The sequence below is a fragment of the Miscanthus floridulus genome, chromosome 5 (assembly GCF_019320115.1).
Source record: "Miscanthus floridulus cultivar M001 chromosome 5, ASM1932011v1, whole genome shotgun sequence".
NCBI lineage: Eukaryota > Viridiplantae > Streptophyta > Magnoliopsida > Poales > Poaceae > Miscanthus > Miscanthus floridulus.
The window spans coordinates 114,849,276-114,869,780 of record NC_089584.1 but is presented as its reverse complement, the minus strand read 5'-3'; the positions used below and the strand labels follow the sequence as shown (position 1 = coordinate 114,869,780).

Here is a 20,505-nt window from a genome sequence, read left to right as displayed (position 1 = left end):
GGATGGGACAATGGTGGGCGTCCGCAATACTGTTGATGTCACTGCAGAATGTCAGGTACATGTGGGAGATTGAGCTGCTTTCTTCAAGACTGGAGGACGTCGGTACCTGCAAAAATGCTGTCTCGCCGACTGGGGGCATGGTTGTACCACATTCACCTGGTATGGTGAATTCCGGCGTCCACAATATTGTTGATGCCCAGAGGCACATGGGGGGTCTTACCGTACGGGTGTTTTGACCGGCGCCTACAATGCTGTAGAGGTAAAAGTCGGCTCCTACAATACTGTTTGTGGTAGGGCGGTTGTAAAGTATTGTTCCGCAGGGTATGGTCTCTGGTACCGTGGTTTGACTTGCGAGCCCCGTCTTGCCTTCCTTCGTACGCCTTCTGGTTCTTTCCGAGCGGGCATCCCCGGTCGGATGGCCCCAGTCGGTTCTGCCACGCCAGTCGGAGAATAGCGATGGGCAGAGTTTTCTATGAACCCCGGTCGGAGACACGGGGTCAGAGTCGGAGATGGTCCTCGGGTCAGGCTTTCCGAGTGGAGGCCATGCGAAGGTAGCCGGGGCCTGACGCTAGCGCTCCGATCAGAGAGGCCATTCGGAGTTGGCCTGAGCCTGAGCTAGTGCTCCGGTCGGAAAGATGGGCCGAAGGCGGCCAGGGCCTGAAACGAGTGCTCCGGTCTGTTGAGTTTAGACTCTTGGGCCGGTCTAGAAGAAAAAGGCCGTCCTCCTGGGCTGAGGTCTGGCGTAGAAGCCGGTCTATGAGGGACCCTGGGTTTATGAACCCGATAGGAGCCCCCGAGCCCCCGGGTGATTTTGGGCAGAATCGCCCAGGGGATTTTTGTCTTATCGGCGGGTGCGCGCGAGCGCACCCGTGGGTGTAGCCCCCGAGCGGTTTGGGCAGAACTGTCTGGGGGGTGTTTTTAACGGGCGTGTGTGTGTTTTTTTTGAGATGGATTTTTGTTTTAACCACGGTGTCGTTGCGCGCCGTGGGATTGGGTGAGTCGGAATTGCGAGTAGACCTAGGTGTCGGTGCACGCCGTGGATCAAGAGAGTTAGTTTTAGTTAGTGAAGCCGTTATACGAGTTTAGGAGTCGCGGTCCCAGGAGCCATAGCCGGATGTCGCTGATCCTGTCGACACGAGTTCGAGGTCGCGGTCCTAGGGTTTCTTTGTAGCGCAGTGAAGCCGTCTGAAGCCATTACGAAGATGTTGTTAGTTTAGTTAAAGATCGGATGAGGTGGTGCTCGTGGGTCCAGGCATCGATGCGCGCCGGGGACCGGGTGAGTCGTAGTCGTGGATCTGGCGAGTTCGAGGTCGCCGTCCTTGGCATTTTTCTTGAGCCCCCGAGCCCTGTCGGGCCTTCATAGGGGTCGATGTGAGTTTATGTGCGTTTACCCCATCCTCGGTTCCTCACAACCAGAGGGGCTGAGTTTTGTCTTCTGTCCCGATCGCTCGGGCTCGAAAGACTAGCTCAGTGAGTTGTTAACGGGTGTGATCGAGTAGAATCCGGGTCCGTCGTTCATGACGGGGTCAACATAGCCCTCTTGTGACATTCCACTACTCCTTTACCTGCAACCCAACAGATGCCTAGGTCGTTCCGGAGACCAACCTGGGTGGCCTTTCGGCCTCCCCTCGATGGAGATTTTATGGGCTTAGCGAGAGGTTCAGGATTGAACAAGAAGGTCAAGATGACCCAGTCTGCCAGACCGAGCAAGGGCCGCACGGGGCTCATATGCGGTTTTCTCCCCTGGCTCTGTTTTGGTTGCTCATATCGAATGAGGCAACCGCCGCTTCGTGACACAATCACGGAATGTTCATGCCCTAACCGTCCGGGGGGTTCAGGCGTATGGTATGAAATGCGCATATGGATGTATGATTATAAAGAAATAGAGGGGGTTTTACAGTGTTTACCTTTGATAGTTTTGAGTGATAGGGCTCGGAGAGCTTCAGTCGGAAATGTCCGACCGAGACCCGCGCTCGTTGTTCGTGACAGAGTCAGTGTGGCCCACATGGGGCGTCCCTTTGCTTCCTACCTGTGTCCCGGTGCTTATCCTAAGTGAATCGATTGACTCAGGAGGCTGGTTGATCTCTCTTGGTGGAGATCTCGCTGTTGGATCTCTCCAGGTCTGGCCTTGACGACTGGGGTGATGGGGTTCGAAGAGCTCCAGCCAGAGACGTCTGATCAGAACCTATGCTTGTCAATCGTGGGTTAGCCCTTGTGTGAACTGTTTGTATTAATGAACACATGCTCACCTTGGTGACCTGAGAGACGGGGTTTGGATAGCTTCAGTCGGAGATGTCCGACCAGGACCTGTATCTTAGGTGTTTATTTTGAGTGAATCGATCGACTCAGAAGGCGGATTGGTCTCTTAGCGGAGGTTTCGTGTGGTGGTGCCTCCAGCCAGGGCTCCATGTTCTTCTGCTGAGGACGCTCTGAAGGTATTTATTACGTTCACCGAAGTAGAAGGAGCAGAGACGAGCGGGTCCCTGGTGGTTGCCTCCGGTTTCTTCTTTGGCCTCCTAGGCGACGTCGTTGAGCGACCGCGGTAGTGTTTGTAGCAGCAGAGAATGCAATAGTTTAGGTTTGTGGGTGAATCCCTATGTGAATAGTTTTCCGTATTAACAAATACATCCGTGTTGTCCTTGTGATAGAACCACGATATTCGTTCCTTGTGATAGGGAACAGAATGTGCTTCTGTTTGGGGACACAGTTGCTTTATCGTGCAATAGTAAAAAGAGAGGTAATATTTTAGTATTGTACATGGAGCCCCCGAGCGACCCGGGCTGAAAGTGTTTCGGGCAGGGGTGCTCTTACGGGAGCGTGTTCTAACAAAAAAGTGGTTTAGACCAAATTCAGGGGGGAAACAACGTAGTTGTTCAATGTTTCAAGTATTGTTGAGAAGGTTGTCGTTGTTGTCCTCCAGTCGATAGGTGCCCGGTCGGACTACTTCGGTTACCATGTAGGGTCCTTCCCATGGTGGAGAGAGCTTGTGTTTTTCCTTCGTTGATTGGGTCCTCTGGAGTACGTGGTCGCCGACTTCGAGAATCCTTCCTCTGATCTTCCTTTCGTGATACCTGTGGATGGTTTGTTGGTAGCGAGCGGAGCGGATGACAGTTGCTTCATGGGCCTCATCGAGTAGGTCGACTGTGTCTTGTTGGGCCTCTACGGCTCAGTCGCGGTCGAAAGCCTTCACTCTTGGTGCGCCGTGGTCGAGGTCGGAGGGCAACACGGCCTCAGCTCCATAGGCCAGGAAGAAGGGTGTGAATCCCGTGGATCGGTTTGGGGTCGTTCGTAGGCTCCAGAGGATCGATGGGACCTCCGCAACCCAAGGCCCATCATATTTGTTGAGTCGGTTGAAGATGCGTGACTTAAGTCTTTGGAGGACCATGCCATTGGCATATTCGACCTGACCGTTAGTTCGTGGATGTCCGACCGAGGCTCAGTTGATCCTGATGTCGTATTCGTCGCTGAAGTTTAGGAACTTTTCCCCGGTGAAGTTAGTCCCGTGGTCTATGATGATACAGTTGGGAACGCCGAATCGGTAGATGATGTCAAGGAAGAACTTGACTGCTTCTTCCGACCGGATGTTGGTGATGGGTTTGGCCTCTATCCACTTGGTAAATTTGTTGACCGCTATGAGTAGGTGAGTGAAATCGCCCGGGGCCTTTTTGAGGGGTCCTACCATGTCGAGGCCCTAGACCGTGAATGGCCAGGTGATACGGATGGTTTGGAGCTCTTGTGCTGGCAAATGGGTTTGCCAGGCGTAGAACTGGCACCCCTCACACCTGCGAACGACTTCCTCTGCATCTCGTAGTGTGGTGGGCTAGTAAAAACCTTGGTGGAAGGCTTTTCTGACCAGCAACCTTGGGGCCGCGTGATGCCCGCAAATGTCGGCATGAACCTCGAGGAGGAGATCCTTCCCTTGGCTAGTGAGGATACACTTTATGAGTACCCCTGATGGGCTCCGTTTGTAGAGTTCGTCACTGAGTGCGACGAAGGTTTTGGTGCATCGAGCGATTCGTCGGGCCTCCATCCTTTCGGGCGGGAGAACCTCTTCGAGGATGTAGGCGAGTAGTGGTACTCGCCAATCGGTTTGACCGGGCGCCAATACAGCGACGCTTGCGGGTGGTGTAGAGGTACTGGGGTCAGAGCCCCCGGGCACTGGTTGGGCGTTGGGGTGCGTCCATGTCGAATCTTCCAAGATGCGAGCGGATGGCTCATGGATGTCGTTGATGAAGACCCTGCTAGGGGATGGATCCCGCCTGGCGGCTAGTTTTGCGAGGAAATCGGTAGCATCGTTGTCCTTTCGAAGTATGTGATGCAGTTCGATCCCCTGGAATTTGTCCTCGAGCTTGCGCACCTCTTGGCAGTATGCCGTCATGAGGGGGTTTTTGCAGGAGGACTCCTTCATGACCTGATCAACGACTAGTTCAGAGTCGCCACGAACGTATAGTCGCGTAGCGCCAAGCTCGATGGCGATGCGGAGTCCATTGATAAGGGCCTCATATTCCGCGGCGTTGTTTGAAGCTAAAAAGTGGAGGCGGATGGCATAACGGAGCCTACTCCCATTCGGGGAGATCAGAACCACTCTAGCTCCTGAGCTGGGCGCCATTACGGACCCATCGAAGTACATTGTCCAGTATTCATGGGTGACGTCCGGAATTGGTAGCTGGACCTTCATCCATTCGACGACAAAAGTCCACGGGAGCCTGAGACTTAATAGCGGTGCGGGGGGTATATCTGATGTCGTGGCCCATGAGTTCAAGAGCCCACTTGGAGATTCATCCCACGGTGTCGCGGTTGTGGACGATGTCTCCGAGTGGGTATGAAGTGATGACCGTGACTTCGTGGTTGGTGAAGTAGTGTAGGAGCTTCCTGGTTGCCATTAGTACGGCATATAGGAGTTTCTGCACCTGGGGGTACCAGACCTTAGGGTCAGTAAGCACTTCTTTGATGAAGTATATGGGTCACTGCACTTTGAGCTGGTGTCCCGGTTCCTCCCTCTCTACGAACAGGGCGGCGCTCAGCACATGGTTACTTTCCATGACATAAAAGGAGGAGGGGTTCTCCCCACTCAGGAGCGACGAGGATTGGGGCTGATGTTAGGGATGTTTTGAGGCTTTCGAGAGCCTGCTGGGCTTCCTCAGTCCAGACGAAGGCGTCCATCCTTTTGAGGAGCTTGTAGAGCGGCATCCCTCGTTTGCCGAGCCGGGAGATGAAGCAGCTTAGGGCAGCCAGGCAACCGGTGAGCCTCTGCACTCCCTTAACGTTATGTATGGGGCCCATGTTGGAGATGGCCATGATCTTTTTGGGGTTGGCTTCGATGCCGCGCTCGGATACGATGTATTCAAGCAGTTTCCCCTTTGAAACCCCGAAAACACATTTTTTGGGATTTAGCTTGATGTTGAACCTTCAGAGGTTTGTGAACGTCGCGACCAAGTTTGCGATTAGGTCACAAGCTTGAGCCGTTTTGACCACTATGTCTTCAACATAGACGTCGATCATTGGTTTTGGCCGCTCGGCCTAATCGGGCTGGTCGAGCGGGTCGATTTGGTCGGCGAAGCATTACTGCATGCACCTTTGGTAGGTGGCACCAGCATTCTTCAGGACGAAAGGCATGGTCACATAGCAGTACGAACCATATGGGGTGATGAATGAGGTTGCGAGCTGATCGGACTCTTTCATCGTGATCTGGTGATAGCCTGAGTAGGCATCCAGAAAGGAGAGGATCTCGCAACCCGAGGTGGAGTCAACTATCTGGTCTATGCGTGGTAATGGGAAATGATCCTTCAGGCATGCTTTGTTAAGTCCAATATAATCGACGCACATTCTCCATTTCCCGGTCTTCTTTCTGACCAGGATGGGATTGGCGAGTCAGTCGGAATGGAAGACCTCCCTGATGAACTCGGCTGCCAGGAGTTTGGTGATTTCCTCGCCTATGGCCCTACGCCTTTCGTCGTCGAAGCGACACAGGCGTTGTTTGGCGGGCTTAGAGCTCGGGGCAAGGCGTAATGCATGCTCGGCGACCTCCCGGGGTATCCTCGGCATGTCAGACGACTGCCATGCGAAGACATCATGATTACCACGTAGGAAGTCGACGAGCTCGCCTTCCTATTTGGCCGGGAGCTGGGTCCCGATCCGAACTATCTTGGTTGGGTTGGTGGGGTTGATTCCCACCGTCTTGGTTTCTTCGAGCGGGCGGAAGGCCGACGAAGAAGTTGGTTGGTTACAGTCCGGGGCTGCTGGAGCTGACGACTCCCCGAGCCGCAGGAGTTCAGACGAGTTGACAACCACACTGGCGAGCTCAAAGTGTTCGCGGTCACACGTAAAGGCGTGCGAGAATGCGCTGCTCACAGTGATGATGTCATTTGGTCCCGACATCTTCAGCTTGAGGTAGGTGTAGTTGGGGATTGCCATAAATCTCATGTAGCATGGCCGACCCAAGATGGCGTGGTAGGACCCTAGAAAGTCCACCACCTTGAAGGTGAGGACCTCTGAGCGGAAGTTGGCTCGGCTGCCAAACGTGACGGGCAGATCGATTTGCCCGAGCGGGTATGCATGCGCTCCCGGGATTACCCCATGGAAGGGGGAGCCCGTCGGGCGGAGTTCCAATCGGGGGAGGCGCATGGCATCAAGGGTGTCGATGTATAGGATGTTGAGGCTGCTGCCGTTGTCCATCACCACCTTCGTAAGCGACTTCTTGCGAACGATGGGGTCGACGATGAGTGGATAGTGTCCTGGTCTTGCGATGTGGGAGGGATGGTCCCTCTAATCATAGGTGATTGGAGACTTCGACCAGCTGAGGAAGGAGGGGATGGCCGACTCAGCGACGCATGCCTTTCGATAGCGAACCTTATGCTGTCGCTTGGTCTAGACGGCGTCAGATCCACCAAAGATCATGATACATTCATCAGCGTCAGGGAAGTCGTCCGCGTCTTTGCATGCCGTACCTTCCTTCTTAGGTGCTGCCTCTTTGCCGTCTCCCTCCTTTGGCCCGCCGGCCTATCGAAGGAAACGTTTGAGGAGCTCACACTCCTTGTAGAGATGTTTGATAGGGTAGGCGTGGTTGGGGCATGGACCATCCATGAGCTTGTTGAAGTGGTCAGGCAGTCCCTGATGGGGCTGCTTGACTGTGCGATCGGTCGTGGCGACCAGCGGGGCGCTGTCCGTCCGACGCTGATCCTTTTTATTTTTCTTGCCCCTCTACGTGGAGGGGCCCTCGTCCGAGTCCGTGCGTGTGGCCTTGACCTTGTCCCGGCCTCCGCTCAAGACCGCTCCAACCACCTCTTCGCGGGAGGCGTGGTTGGTGGCTATATCAAGCAGGTCGCGGGTGGTACGGGGTTTCAAGCAGCCAAGCTTGTGGATAAGGGACTCGCAGTCTGTCCCGGAGAGGAACGCGCTGATGACGTCTGCGTCGACGACGTCAGGGAGGGAGTAGCATCGTTAGGAGAACCTACGGATGTAATCCTATAGGGACTCGCTAGGCTCTTGCTGATAGCTCTTAAGGTCCCAGGAGTTCCCTGGTTGGACGTACGTCCCCTGGAAATTCCCGACGAAGACCCTCTTGAGGTCCGCCCAGTTGCGGATGCTGTCGTGCGGAAGGAATTCGAGCCACGCCCGGACATGTTCCTCCACGCAAATGGGAAGATATTGAATGATGAAGAAGTCGTCATCCACTCCTCTAGTCCGACAGGCGAGCCAAAAGTCTTCGAGCCAAATGCCTGGGTTTGTCTCCCTCGGGGCTGGGGCTCCAGCCGTCCTACCGGTGACTGCGCTTGGGGCGCGTTTCGCTGGTCCCCTCGATGGTTTGGCCAGGATTTGTGGCACCTGCCGCTGTATGGTGGATATCGTTATTATGTTGGGACTGATGCCGATCGCTAATGGCGCTACTAGCGTCCTGGTGCGGATCGGGCCGCTCGTGTCCTGATGGTAGGTGCGGTGTAGGCGTCCGGTCGGACCGTGGCGTGACTATTGTACTCCGAGCCGGTGCCGACGGCTGTAACAGTGAGCGAACGGAGTGATCCGTCTGGTGCGTCCCCGTTCCACTGGTGGGGAGAGAGGGCGCGCGTCGGAGTCGTGACGCGGAGCTTTCCGCCTGTTGGATGGCGGTGGCTTCTACTAAAACCCTGAGGTTCCGGTAGACTGCCCGCTCCTATGGGTCGACGGGCTCGGGAACACCGCGTAGAAGCATCGCTGCAGCAGCGATATTCTGGCCAGCCCGGGCGAATTGTGGGACATCGTTTCCCTCGTTCATGATGTCGCATTGGACCTAACGAGCGTGGCCCTAGGCGCCACCCGCCAAGCCATGTGCGTGGGGTGCGACGCGCTGGGCCGACTGAGCCAGCGCAGGCGGCGGCTGGTTCTGCCGCCGTCATCGCAATTCCTCGGCGTGCGCTTGCACAGACATGAGGGCCTCCGCACACGGGTTCGGAGGGGTGTGAGTTTGTGTAGATTCCACAACGACCGGTGACTGTCCCAGGGTGTCCGCCATGGCGCACTCCCGGGACGGACAGTGGCGTGGTGCCACGTCGCCAACGCTGGAATCGTTGCTCACGCCCTTACCATCCAAGGGTTCGTGGGAAGTGGTAGGAGCGTGGCCTGCCATTCCCACAAATTCGGACATGAGGGGGAAAGGCGCCAGCACCCTTCGGAGTCCCCAGGCGTACGTATCCGCGGAGGACGCGAGGCCATAGGGGAACCATTTGTGTGGTGTTTGAGGCGTGGACAACACAGTCTCTCCAGGTGTTCAATTGGGGACGGTAAATGAAGAGTAAGTAACAATACGCGCATTACTTACAGCGGGGTTTGAGCAGAGAGTTTGCTCGGATAGAAGCGCAAATGTCGCGCGTCCCGGAGTCGATGGAGGGCGCCCCTTCGATGGGTGCCGGAACGTGCACCTCCTCGCGGAGGTGGAGTACGCTGAGCCGGTCGGCGATGAAGTCCAGGCTTCCGAAGTGGAAGGCCTAGGAAGGCTCAAAGATGGGTGGAGCTCGCATCCTGATGGGCGAGAGTGCGGGAAAATCCATCGAGCCAAAGCGAATCGTATCGCCCGAGCCCGCCACAGCGGGGGTGGCGGAGAAATGGGCCATCCGATTACCAAAAAAGTGTTGAATATACAACATCTTCCCCACGGACGGCGCCAACTGTCGGTACAAAAAGTGACCAACTAGTAAATATTTGTAGTTTTACTGTACGTTGTGATCGGAGGTGGCCTAGCACTCAATGACACATGATTTATACTGGATCGGGCAACGTGCCCTACGTCCAGTCGGGGTCGGTTGGTGACCTTATTCCCGAGCCCAGGTGCTCGAAGTTTGTAGTGGGGTTACAAACGAGAGAGAGAGAGACGAGGTGTCTGGTCGGTTCGGTAGGAAGGGCCGAGATCGTCAGGAGCTATGCTATGAACAAAGTGTCCTAGCGTGTGCTTGAGGGGTTGCGAGCTATTGATCTAATGAACCTGAACTTGAAGAAGTCGACTTGGGTTAACCGTCTGTGTTTGGAGAGAGCACATCCCCTTTTATAGAAGAAGGGGATGGCTTTACAAGTGAGAGGAAGAGAGAGGGTACGGACGTTTCTAAGCCTTGTTGCCCATGCCGACAGGGATGGGACAATGGTGGGCGTCCGCAATACTGTTGATGTCACTGTAGAATGTCAGGTACATGTGGGAGGTTGAGCTGCTTTCTTCAAGACTGGAGGACGTCGGTACCTGCAAAAATATTGTCTCACCGACTAGGGGCATGGCTGTACCATGTTCACCTGGTATGGTGAATTCTGGTGCCCACAATATTGTTGATGCCCAGAGGCACATGGGGGGTCTTACCGTACGAGTATTTTGACCGGCGCCTACAATACTGTAGAGGTAAAAGTCGGCTCCTACAATACTGTTTGTGGTAGGGCGGTTGTAAAGTATTGTTCCATAGGGTATGGTCCCTGGTACCGTGGCTTGACTTGCGAGCCCCATCTTGCCTTCCTTCATACGCCTCCTGGTTCTTTCTGAGCGAGCGTCCCCGGTCGGATGGCCCTAGTCGGTTCTGATGTGCTAGTCGGAGAATAGCGATGGGCAGGGTTTTCTATGAACCCCGGTTGGAGACATGGGGTCAGAGTCGAAGGCGGTCCTCGGGTCAGGCTTTCCGAGTGGAGGCCATGCGAAGGCAGCCAGGGCCTAACGCTAGCGCTCCGATCGGAGAGGCCATTCGGAGTTGGCCTGAGCCTGAGCTAGTGCTTCGGTTGAAAAGATGGGCTGAAGGCGGCCAGGGCCTGAAGCGTGTGCTCCGGTCTGTTGAGTTTAGACTCTTGGGCTGGTCTAGAAGAAAAAGGTCGTCCTCCTAGGCCAAGCCCTGGCGTAGAAGCCGGTCCACGAGGGACCCTAGGTTTATGAACCTGACACAGTGCAACTTGGGGTACACATGGGGTGGAGGACTGTGAGGCGAGACTAGGGGCAAGACCAATTTGGACTCGAGAGAACCAGCTGGGTACTGCTGCCACGACAACGACGTCTAAGCCTTTAGTGGCACGACGGTGGGCGGCGGCTGCAAATTGGAGCTTGCCAAGTTACGATACGGCACAGTGCGGGGCCGGTTAGCTAGCTGGCTAGAAGACGGAGCCAGACACGCGTTGAATTGAAAGGACACGACCTCACCATGCCGGATTGAAGGTGCACCCAGGGCGGCCCGGCAACAGAGGAGGGAGGGGAAAAGAAGGGAATGGGGTCCGGCTGCTGGCCTGAGCCTTGGTGGGACATGACGACCGCACGTGAGCAATCATTGGGAGCCAGCGTAGCCAGTAGAGGGGCACACCCGCGTGCGGGCGGTGGCAGCACAACCGCACGGTCGTGGCACCATTAATGGCGAACAAGCGGTGGCCTCAGCAGGGCCATGTGCACTAAATTATGACGGCAGCGATGTAGAGGCGCAGGCGGACACGACGGTGACAACGCGACGTAGCAGTGACGGGACGACGGTGGCTCAGCGGCATAGGCGGACGCGACGCAATGCTGCGGCACGGCGATGACCCGGCGAGGCAGGCGGCCAGGCAGTAGTGGGCCAGCCAGGGAATCGGGCCGGCCGAGCGCGGCGGTGCACGACGCGGGAGTGTCTGTGCTCTGGTCGTGCAACACGGCCTAGCACGGCAGCGGCTATTTGGAGCCAGCGTGATGGTGCCAGGCGGAGCAGAGCCGGCACGGAGCGACGCGGCAGCCACCAGAGCATCAGCAGCGATGTCAGCGGTAGCATGCAATGCAGCAGTGGGGAGGAGCAGCTGCGCGCCAGGGCAGCCAGCCACTGGGACCAGCCAAGCGCGGCTAGACAGGCGCGCGCGCGCGTGGCCGGCGCGCCATCGACGGCATAGGAGCCTTGTGACCGTGTCCACGCGTGAAACTCGGCTCAAAACGTGCCATGCACGCTTTTTAAAGCGTCCCAAAAACTCAATTCGATGATTCAATTGCTAAGCCACCTATTTCATACTCGGGGTGGCATGTTAAGCTACTAAAACAAGCCCTAATACCCCATCACACCTTAACCCGATTATTCTACAAAAATTGTCAAACTTAGCCTTGTCAAATCACTTTTCAAACTTACGAAATCAATTAAGTCCTAATCGGATTCGCGTCAAATTCGATTTCCAACCTATTCGGTATACTAGCTAGCAAATTCCCTTCGTGACCTCAAGTATTTCATCGTCACCTACCCGATTTGTACTTCTAACTTTACTAAAATTCTGTATATGTGTTCTATAGCATTTTTGCTTAATAAGAATTGATTTAGAACTCTAAGTAATATAACTTGACTATGAAACGTAACTTTCGTTTCGCGTTTCCGACGATCGTTTCGAGTTACAGAATTTGATTTACACACTATTTTACATACACTATCACATAAACACGATGCCCATGCAGTGTTTTAGCAAAAGATTTACAGTGACGCTATTCAATCGCCACCACGGCCAAGCCACGCGCGTCATATCCCACTACAAAATCTAGGGGGAATTCCTTGTGTGTCATTAAAAAAGATCACAATGCCCTCTAAGCCCCTGAAAAAGTTCAGCGATCTTCAGCACCATTGCTCTAACTTTTTTGTACCCTCCATGCCACTACCGTCAGTTTGGGCTTTAACGCCGTCAAACTGTAGGCGTGAAAAATCGAAAATACCCTTAAGTTTAAATATGTCATTAATTTTTTTAGCATCTTAACGACTTCAAATAAAAAAATTCAAAAGTAGAAAGGTGTAGATCTCGTCAAGATCTATAATTTTTATATAAAAATTATCTTCATTTAATTCTACAACTTTCTAGTTTTGAGTTTTTTTTATTTAAAGTCGTTAAGATGCTCAAAAAAAATTAATGACATATTTATACTTAAGGGTATTTTTGACTTTTCACACCTGCACTTTGACGACGTTAGAGCTCAAATGACGACAGTGGCATGGAAGGCATAAAAAAATTAAAGCAGTGGCGTTGAAGACCGCTGAACTTCTACGGAAACTCACAACGCATTAAAGCGGTGGCGCTGAAGACCGCTGGACTTTCACACCCTATTATGATCTTAAAGCTTAAGACCGCTGAATTATTATAGCAGCTCGTAGCGCATTGCGATTATTTTTTAATGGCAGACAAGAATCCCCCGCCCCCACCACACCCACCAATCTATCCGACTCCAAAGCAGGCGCACTACTCGTCTAATCCCCGGACCCCGGGCAGCGGCGGCGGCAGCAGCCATGGCTTGCTCCGCGCACCTTCTGTCCCAGAGCCTCTACTCGTCCCACTGCTCCAGCTCGGCTGGGCCCAGTAACCTCCGCTCCCAGGGCCGACCGCCGGCACGGGCGTCTCCCGCTGCGAGGCCCGGCTCGAGGGCCAGGGGCTGTCGGGGTGTCGTCAGCCTGAGGGTCGCCGCGTCGTTCGAGGAGGGGAGGAGGCAAGTGGAGGTAAGCGCCTTTATAAACCCTGAATTATGAACGGGAATGGGGGAATTTGGTAAGGACTGTTCGGATTGCGGGAGGAAATGTAGGAAACCAAAGGATTCGGCCGCGCTGTTCGTCTGTTATGCGCTTTGGGAATGCACGAAATGGGAAACGGGAGAAGGAATTTCATTTCTGCGCGGGTTCTGTCCGTTCCCGCCCCGCGGATTCTCTCGCGCTCCGTTACCGACGTCGCGCGATGCCACCGTTGCCTTGTGTCAAAGCGGGCGTCTCCTCTCTTCCGCGCGAAGCGTCCCGTCCCGTCCCGTCCCTCACAGCACAGCAAAACCAAACCACAGGGAAATGTGCTTTCTTGCGGCCATGAAACATGTTCAGCTTCCAGCTGTTTCGTCTTACAGGCTCTCTTTTTTTCTAGGCTCCGTGTTACTGTAGTGCATCCAAAAATGTTTCCTATGTTTAGGCCTCACATTTCGTTTCAACTAAGCTAAATATATTCATGAAAAATCCATAATATGCAACCTTGAAAGAAATAAGGCCCGCATTAATATGTTATTATATTCCACCTCTGACTTCTTAAAGGGGTTGATTGATTATTTAATTACTTCCTCTCTTTTGTTTCTATTTCTAGTTTTCCTAAATTCTTCCATGCTTGTTTTTTCCCCATAGAGTTGTGAAAACTCTTTTGTTGGCTAGGGAAATCCAGATCATCTATTGCAACTTTCTTACTATTGTAATCGTGTATGTTTTAGGTCTCTTATGACCCACAAGCAAGGTTTAACCAGATAGCGGACCAAATTGACAAGGATGCTGGGATGACACGGCTTAACCTATTTTCACCTTGCAAAGTATGTTACTATCTTTCTTTTGATGATTGATAAGTATTGAAAACATTTTTGGTTGCTTCTTTTGTGCTTCAGATTAAGACTTGTGCATATGTTTGCAATGCAGATTAATGTGTTCTTGAGGATAACGGGTAAGAGACCAGATGGGTTCCATGACCTGGCTTCTCTATTTCATGTGAGCATTTTTGTGCCTGTTTTGTTTTTTCCTGCATGAGTGTCATTTAAAAAAAATGTTTTTTTTGTCAATTTATATGGCATCCAGCTTTATTAATGGAGTCTTACCAGTTAGGAAAAAAAAAACATTCGAGACCTTTTAGGAAGAAAAAATTATGTTTATTATGTTCAAACATTGGAATAGATTTCGTGTGCAGGAATTTGGAATATATACGCGATTTAACACATTAAAAGGACATAGGTTAAAACATACATAGCACCATTATCAACAGCAAAGGAAACACTATTTAAATAATATACCTAATTGTTCTTCAAATGAAGTCATTATGTTGTGGATGTTTGCAATCCACTCCATTTCCATGAACCTCTTATTCTTCTCTTTGCAATACTGTTGATCAAAGAAAATCTGTTTTTGATGTTCGGGCTAAGGTTAACTTCCATTTAGACATACTGCTCCAAATACCAATTTGCATGATAGACTATTATCTGACCAATATCAAGTCTTACTTAAAAGCAACGACACATGCTTTGGACAGACAAGAATTGTCATCTGTACTCACTAGTTCTAATAATAAACTTCCAGGTGATAAGTTTGGGTGATAAGATCAAATTTTCATTGTCACCAAATAAAAGCAGAGATCGCCTGTCAACCAATGTTCCAGGTGTCCCAGTTGATGAAAGCAATTTGGTATGATGGCTCTATATATGTTGACATAATAAATGTACAAATAGCTGCACACTTGTTATTCTCAACTTCCCTAACTTAACTATCGTCTCATGAGCCTGCAGATCATCAAGGCACTCAACCTTTACCGACAAAAAACTGGGACTAATAACTTTTTTTGGGTACCGTCAATTGCACACGTCTTTTTATCTTGAGAAGTTGCTCATTCTTTTGGCATTAAAGTGATTCATTTTTTTTGTTATTTAAGTTTTAAGGTTTGTGCCATTTCTGTTCAAATGTAGATACATCTTGATAAGAAGGTCCCAACTGGTGCTGGTCTCGGTGGTGGAAGCAGTAATGCTGCAACTGCACTATGGGCTGCTAACCAGTTTGCTGGCTGTATAGCTTCAGAGAAGGATCTTCAAGAGTGGTCTGGTGAGATTGGATCAGATATCCCCTTTTTCTTTTCACGAGGAGCAGCATATTGTACTGGTAGAGGAGAGGTATGTTTCTCGTGGTTTCTAGTCTAGTTCACAAATATTGATCACTATATATACTTCATTTATTCTTCTTACAGCAGGAATATCTTTATTTTTTCCAAATCAGATGACAGTTCTCCAAAGTTAAATACAAGTGCATCTATAATCATATATCATACTTTACCAGGGTGAAAAGTATTTAGCTGATCATGCTACCCCCCGTTTAGCTTGTCCTGTTTTTCTTGTTTCTTTTTCATACAAGTTACCTTATTTGAACTTTAACAGTGCTCTTCAAAAGAAATTGACAAGTTACCTCTTTTAGTTAACTACGAACTAGATGGTGACATGTATATCCATGTGCAGCATTTAGTTTTGTGCAGCAGTGTCTCATTATAATCTGTAGCTTGAACTGAAATGTAGATTGTCCAAGATATCCCAAATCCCTTGCCGGAAAATTTACCAATGGTTCTTATAAAGCCGCCTGAAGCATGCTCAACTGCTGAAGTTTACAGGGTAACTAGTAACACTTGTTTTCTTAATTTGAAATTGATGTGTTTTGCTCATAAGCTTCTTGTGCTGCAGCGATTCAAGTTGGAACAAACAAGTCAAGCTGATCCCTTGACCTTGCTCAAGGAAATAACTCAAAATGGGATATCACAAGATGTTTGTGTTAATGACCTAGGTATGCATATCTCCAAATAATTTATTTTGTTTCAGCATATTCTGTTTCATAACTTCAGTTTAAGCAGTGTTTGTGCTTCTGTTTTTTGTTTTCTAGAGCCACCAGGTTTTGAGGTGTTGCCTTCACTTAAGAGGTTGAAGAAACGAATTATTGCAGCTAGCCGGGATGATTATAGTGCTGTTTTATGTCAGGAAGGTAAGGAGGGATATTTCTATCAAGCTTTTTGAAGAATCTGTTTGTCTTCAAGTACACTGTACACATGTTCTCAAAGACTCTGGCATTGGTGCTGATTCCTGTATTTAGCACAAAGGGAGTGTATGGAGGGATCCACTTATGAATTTGAACCGTAGAGTTGTCCACATAGGAACTGCCAAGCATTCTGCATGTCAATTAGTGTATGCCATATTTGATGAGTGGTACTGTATGCTGTGTACCTACTATAGCGAATTGGGGGGAACAGATCCCTCTGTGTGCTTCTTTTCTCTGCATTTGTGACTTACATGTTTCAATTTTGTTTCATTCTGATGTTGATTGCAGTGGAACATACATGTTTTCTGTGCGTTTGGAACCATACATCTACTAACCATTGTATATCTCTTGTAGTGGAAGCACAATTGTTGGGATTGGTTCCCCGGATCCTCCTGCATTCGTGTATGACGATGAAGACTACAAGGATGTTTTTTGGTCAGGTATGCTCAATTGTTGTACTGCACATCATTTCCATTTCGGTGCAGTCAAGAAGGATTCATGGTTGATTTTCCGAACACACAATACAAGCTGAAGTGCTTAGAATGTAGTTGTGATCCTATTATCCTAACAACTTGGAAGTTTGGAACCGTCATTCTGAATGGTTGATATCTTTCTGTGCAGAGGCTGGCTTGCTCACTCGCAATGAGAACGAGTGGTACAGGGAACCAATCTCGTCCAATGCCACGTCTAGCAAAGAAGGTTTGCAAGCCTCGGTCGCTGACTGATTAAGTCAGGTTCTGTATCAGTTTTGTGATTATACGGATACAGGCTTTGATCAACACGCCGGCATGTTAGGAAAGAATTATACGGTATTGGCAATTGCTCATAAGACAATCTGGTTCTGAAATGGATCATTTTCAGTATAGCGACTATCAATTTAACCAACAGTCAGATTATTGGCTCCAGGAGAAGTTTACTCCGTAGATGTATTAGGATCAAATGAACTAGGGAAATACTATATACTCCCTCAACCGGGAATAAAATGAAGGCCTGTGAGGACCTCTACAACTGTTTAGACGACGTTCATCACTGTTTGATCACTGTTCTATTAGGGACTAGCCATGGTTGGACCGTCGTATGGGCCCTGGGCGTTGAGCCCTTTGGTGAGATGAGTCTACAAAGGTAGGTTGGAGCTGAGAAGGGGGGATTGGAAAAACAGAAACAGAATACCAAACAGGTTTCTCCTTCCTCTCGAATCCTCCTTCTCAGCTCCTTAGTTCAAAAATGAATATATATATATATATATATATATATATATATATATATAGGCTTACTGAACTTCACTGCTTGTTCAAATTTTCTTTTATGCGAGACTTAAAATATCAGTAAAAATTATTAGGGAGCATATTTTCAGACTAGTTTCCAGATTTTTGAGGAACACCCAAGGAGACAAATTCATGGACCATGGACCATGGACCAAGGAAGGCATTTATATCTTTGTTATCTAATGACAAAAATGATATGGTTGCGTGAAATCAAATGCCAGCACTCCGGTAAGGCACAGCAAGGCCCGAAGACCGGCACCCTACGGGCGTTGTTTTTCGAGTCTCATCGAAGGCCGGCTTGAGCTATTACAGTGTGTCAAGGAAGAGACGCCTCACGAAAATCGAACTTTGTTCATTACACAATCTGATCCCGTGAAAGCCTTATCATTTTCTCAGTATAGCAACCATGATTTCTGTGTAACAGACGGTTACTTGTTTCTGTCAACAAGAGTAGAATAGCTCCAGGTGAAGTTTCTTGGTTGCGAGTGGTAGCATGAGCATCAAATGGACAAAATGGACTGCATTTCTCAACCGTTATGCTAGTAACAATGTAAATACAAGTGAGTACTAGACAGTAGTGATAGAAACAATGTAAATACAATGTAAATACAATGCTAGTAACAATGTAAATACAATGTATCAGCCTGTTCGGTTGGCTGGTTCATATCGTTGCTGGTTCGTAAAGAAGTACTGCTGGCTAGTTTGTGTGAGAGAAAAATACTTTTCCGCCTAGAAATTTACGATCGTTTACGACAATTGACATACAAACGATCAGGCTGTATCACTACTGTTCCGGCTGGAAATTGCTTATCTGCATGCTACTAGCCTACTACTACTAGCAATCAACAGGCAACTCCGTGGCTGGTCAAAACCAAGGCACAGTTCATGCCTGGACCTGGCCATCAACCTCGCCGCCCCGTAATTGCGAGCTCTTTTGGCCTCCGCCCCAGGAACCGACGCCGCCAGGACCTCGTCGTCCGCCTCCGTCGAACACTCCGGGTCAGCTTCGTGCTCCGCAGCCGCAGGCTTCAGATCTAGGCCCGCCAGCTCGGTTTCCCCTGGCGGGTTGAAGGACCCGAACTTGGGCGTGGTCTCCAGCGCCACGAAGCCGCCCCGCGCGTGCTGGAACGAGAACGACGCGCCGTCCCCGTCCCCGTCCCCGCCGCGGGCCGAGCCAGGCGAGTCCTCCGCCTCCTCCTCGGTCACCGAGCCGGGGACGCTGTCGAGCGCGGCGACGCTTGGGCGCGGGCAGCCGCCGCTCCTCCTCATCCGCCCCGCCGTCGTCCCCCGGGATCGGGAGCCCGCGCTTCTCCGGGGAAGCACAAGAGCTCCCGTGCGCCATGGGCGGAGGGGGCGCTGGGGGCAGCGCGGGACCCTCGGCCTGAGCCTCCGCCGCCATTATTCGGGCACAACAGCGAAAGCATCGGGGACGGATGGTGGACTGGTGGGTGCGCGGGCGGGTGGGATGGGGAGGCGAATTTTCTATTCCGGACGATCTGCCCGCACCCCGCAGTGCGCACGTCCGGCGTCCGCGGCTCGCCTTCGGCTTTGGGTGTGATTTTTGGCGATCGCAACATGTCAGTGATCAGTCCGCTTTGTGTCCATACGGGACGAGGATGACACTACGCCGCCCACGCCGGCACACGCTGTCGTCCCGCTTGCCGTCGCGGTGACTTTGCGGTCTTGCAGCCTTGCAGGCGCTGTCGGGCCGTCGGGCGTCGCCTCGTCGGACAAGCGGGAAGCCACGAAATGCTTCTGGCTCGCTAGTAGCAGAATCGCAAATGCAATGAGAAGCGATGTTTCTTCTAGAATAGCATGAACGCATCAGCATCGATCTAGAGTTGACAAACGCACTCCAACAGCTCACTCCCGTTGGGTTGGGCTGCATCTTTACTTTCGGAGGTGAGCGATTTTCAGTTTTTTTTTTCAGAGGACGAGCGGCACAAAACTCTGCAAACCTCTTGCCTTCCTCCTGGATCTCCAGTCATTAAAATAATAATTATCTATTCACTTGGAGCCCCTTCTTCACGAGAGAAGAGAACATTTTGCGTTTTCTTGCATACATTTGCCGGACAAGGCTCGGCAATCCTTGCCTACCTAGCCTACAGTTGTCGTTGCCGAGCAAGGCGAGGCGGGCACATTTGGTTCTTTCGCCTTCTAAACTTGCCTTGCCTTACCCAGCTAAGGGGGTGTTTGGTTGCCCCTCCTAAATTTTAGTCGTTGTCCCATCGGATGTTTAGACACATGTATAGAGTATTAAATATAGATTAATTACGAAACTAATTGCATAGTTTACGACTAATTTGCGAGACGAATCTTTTAAGCCTAATTAGTCCATGATTTGACAATGTTTTGCTACAGTAAACATGTGCTAATGACGGATTAATTAGGCTTAAAAAATTCGTCTTGTGGAGTACTGACGGATTATGTAATTTATTTTTTTATTAGTGTCCGAACACCCCATGCAATATCCTCCCGACACACTTTCTAAATTTTAGGAGCTGGATCCACACCCCCCTAAGTTAGCCTTGCTAGGGCTAGAGAGTGGATTTGGCTTGTCTGGGTTGGAGAGGAAAAAGCTTGACAGCACGAAAACCGAAGCAGTGAGCAAGCAAACCAAACGTCCCTATGTTTGCCTAGCCAGGCAAGGCAAAGGCCAACAAGGGATCCAAACGTCTAGAAACCAAGTAGTAGACCCAATTATCTTGTAGAAGTGACTGATTAGACATTGATCTTTAGCCAAATCATGCCTCACCTTGTCCGGCGAGGAAATCAAATATAGGTGAGTGTTTGGATCTCTTGCATGTTTTCTCGTTTTCTGTGTTGGCAAAGAAATTCCTTGCTACCCCAAGCTAGCCAATTTTGCTCTCCCACCTTAGCAAGGTTTGGCTAACCTGATCTAGTGAGGTCAGGCAAGGCTAGCCTGACCCTATATGGTGGACGCTGAGACTCCTGACCAGCCGTAGCGTTGCGTTGGGCACTCCATGTATAAAAAGTGGGGGTTTCTCCATGTATATAAAGTTACAATGGCCAATAGAGCTAGGAAGCCCTCGCCAAGATGTACTGTATTCCTAAAAAAATGATACTGTAACTTTTTTCAACCTTGCGCGTTGCATTCCTCGTGCGCTTTTCCATATCTGCGTTATATCGTTGCCTAACGCGTGTCCACCCACGAGTGGCAGCAATGCAACATTAGGTACTTTCCACGTCACACTCGTTTTGATCTACGTCAGGGACAGAGC

At 50.7% G+C, this 20,505-nt stretch overlaps 2 protein-coding genes and 1 pseudogene across 3 annotated transcripts; 1 reads left to right on the top strand and 2 right to left on the bottom strand.

The window, feature by feature from the left end:
* Positions 1–6,108: 6,108 nt before the first annotated feature.
* Positions 6,109–6,675, bottom strand: LOC136455163 (uncharacterized). The gene has a single exon (XM_066455302.1). The coding sequence runs from the start codon at positions 6,673–6,675 to the stop codon at positions 6,109–6,111; it is 567 nt and encodes a 188-aa protein (XP_066311399.1).
* A 5,941-nt stretch (positions 6,676–12,616) lies between these two features.
* LOC136453150 (4-diphosphocytidyl-2-C-methyl-D-erythritol kinase, chloroplastic-like) lies at positions 12,617–17,006 on the top strand. Of its 2 annotated transcripts, none has more exons than XM_066453723.1 (11): positions 12,617–12,914; positions 13,658–13,753; positions 13,857–13,925; positions 14,508–14,612; positions 14,714–14,770; positions 14,891–15,091; positions 15,488–15,580; positions 15,650–15,749; positions 15,846–15,933; positions 16,341–16,438; positions 16,620–17,006. In XM_066453723.1, the coding sequence occupies exons 1-11, from the start codon at positions 12,708–12,710 to the stop codon at positions 16,721–16,723; spliced, it is 1,218 nt and encodes a 405-aa protein (XP_066309820.1). In that variant the 5' UTR covers positions 12,617–12,707; the 3' UTR covers positions 16,724–17,006. The 2 variants fall into 2 exon arrangements, with proteins under 2 accessions (XP_066309820.1, XP_066309821.1); XM_066453724.1 differs by having other exon boundaries at positions 15,846–15,944; positions 16,353–16,438.
* Positions 17,007–17,841: 835 nt separating this feature from the next.
* LOC136450525 (uncharacterized) lies at positions 17,842–19,225 on the bottom strand (annotated as a pseudogene).
* Positions 19,226–20,505: the final 1,280 nt, after the last annotated feature.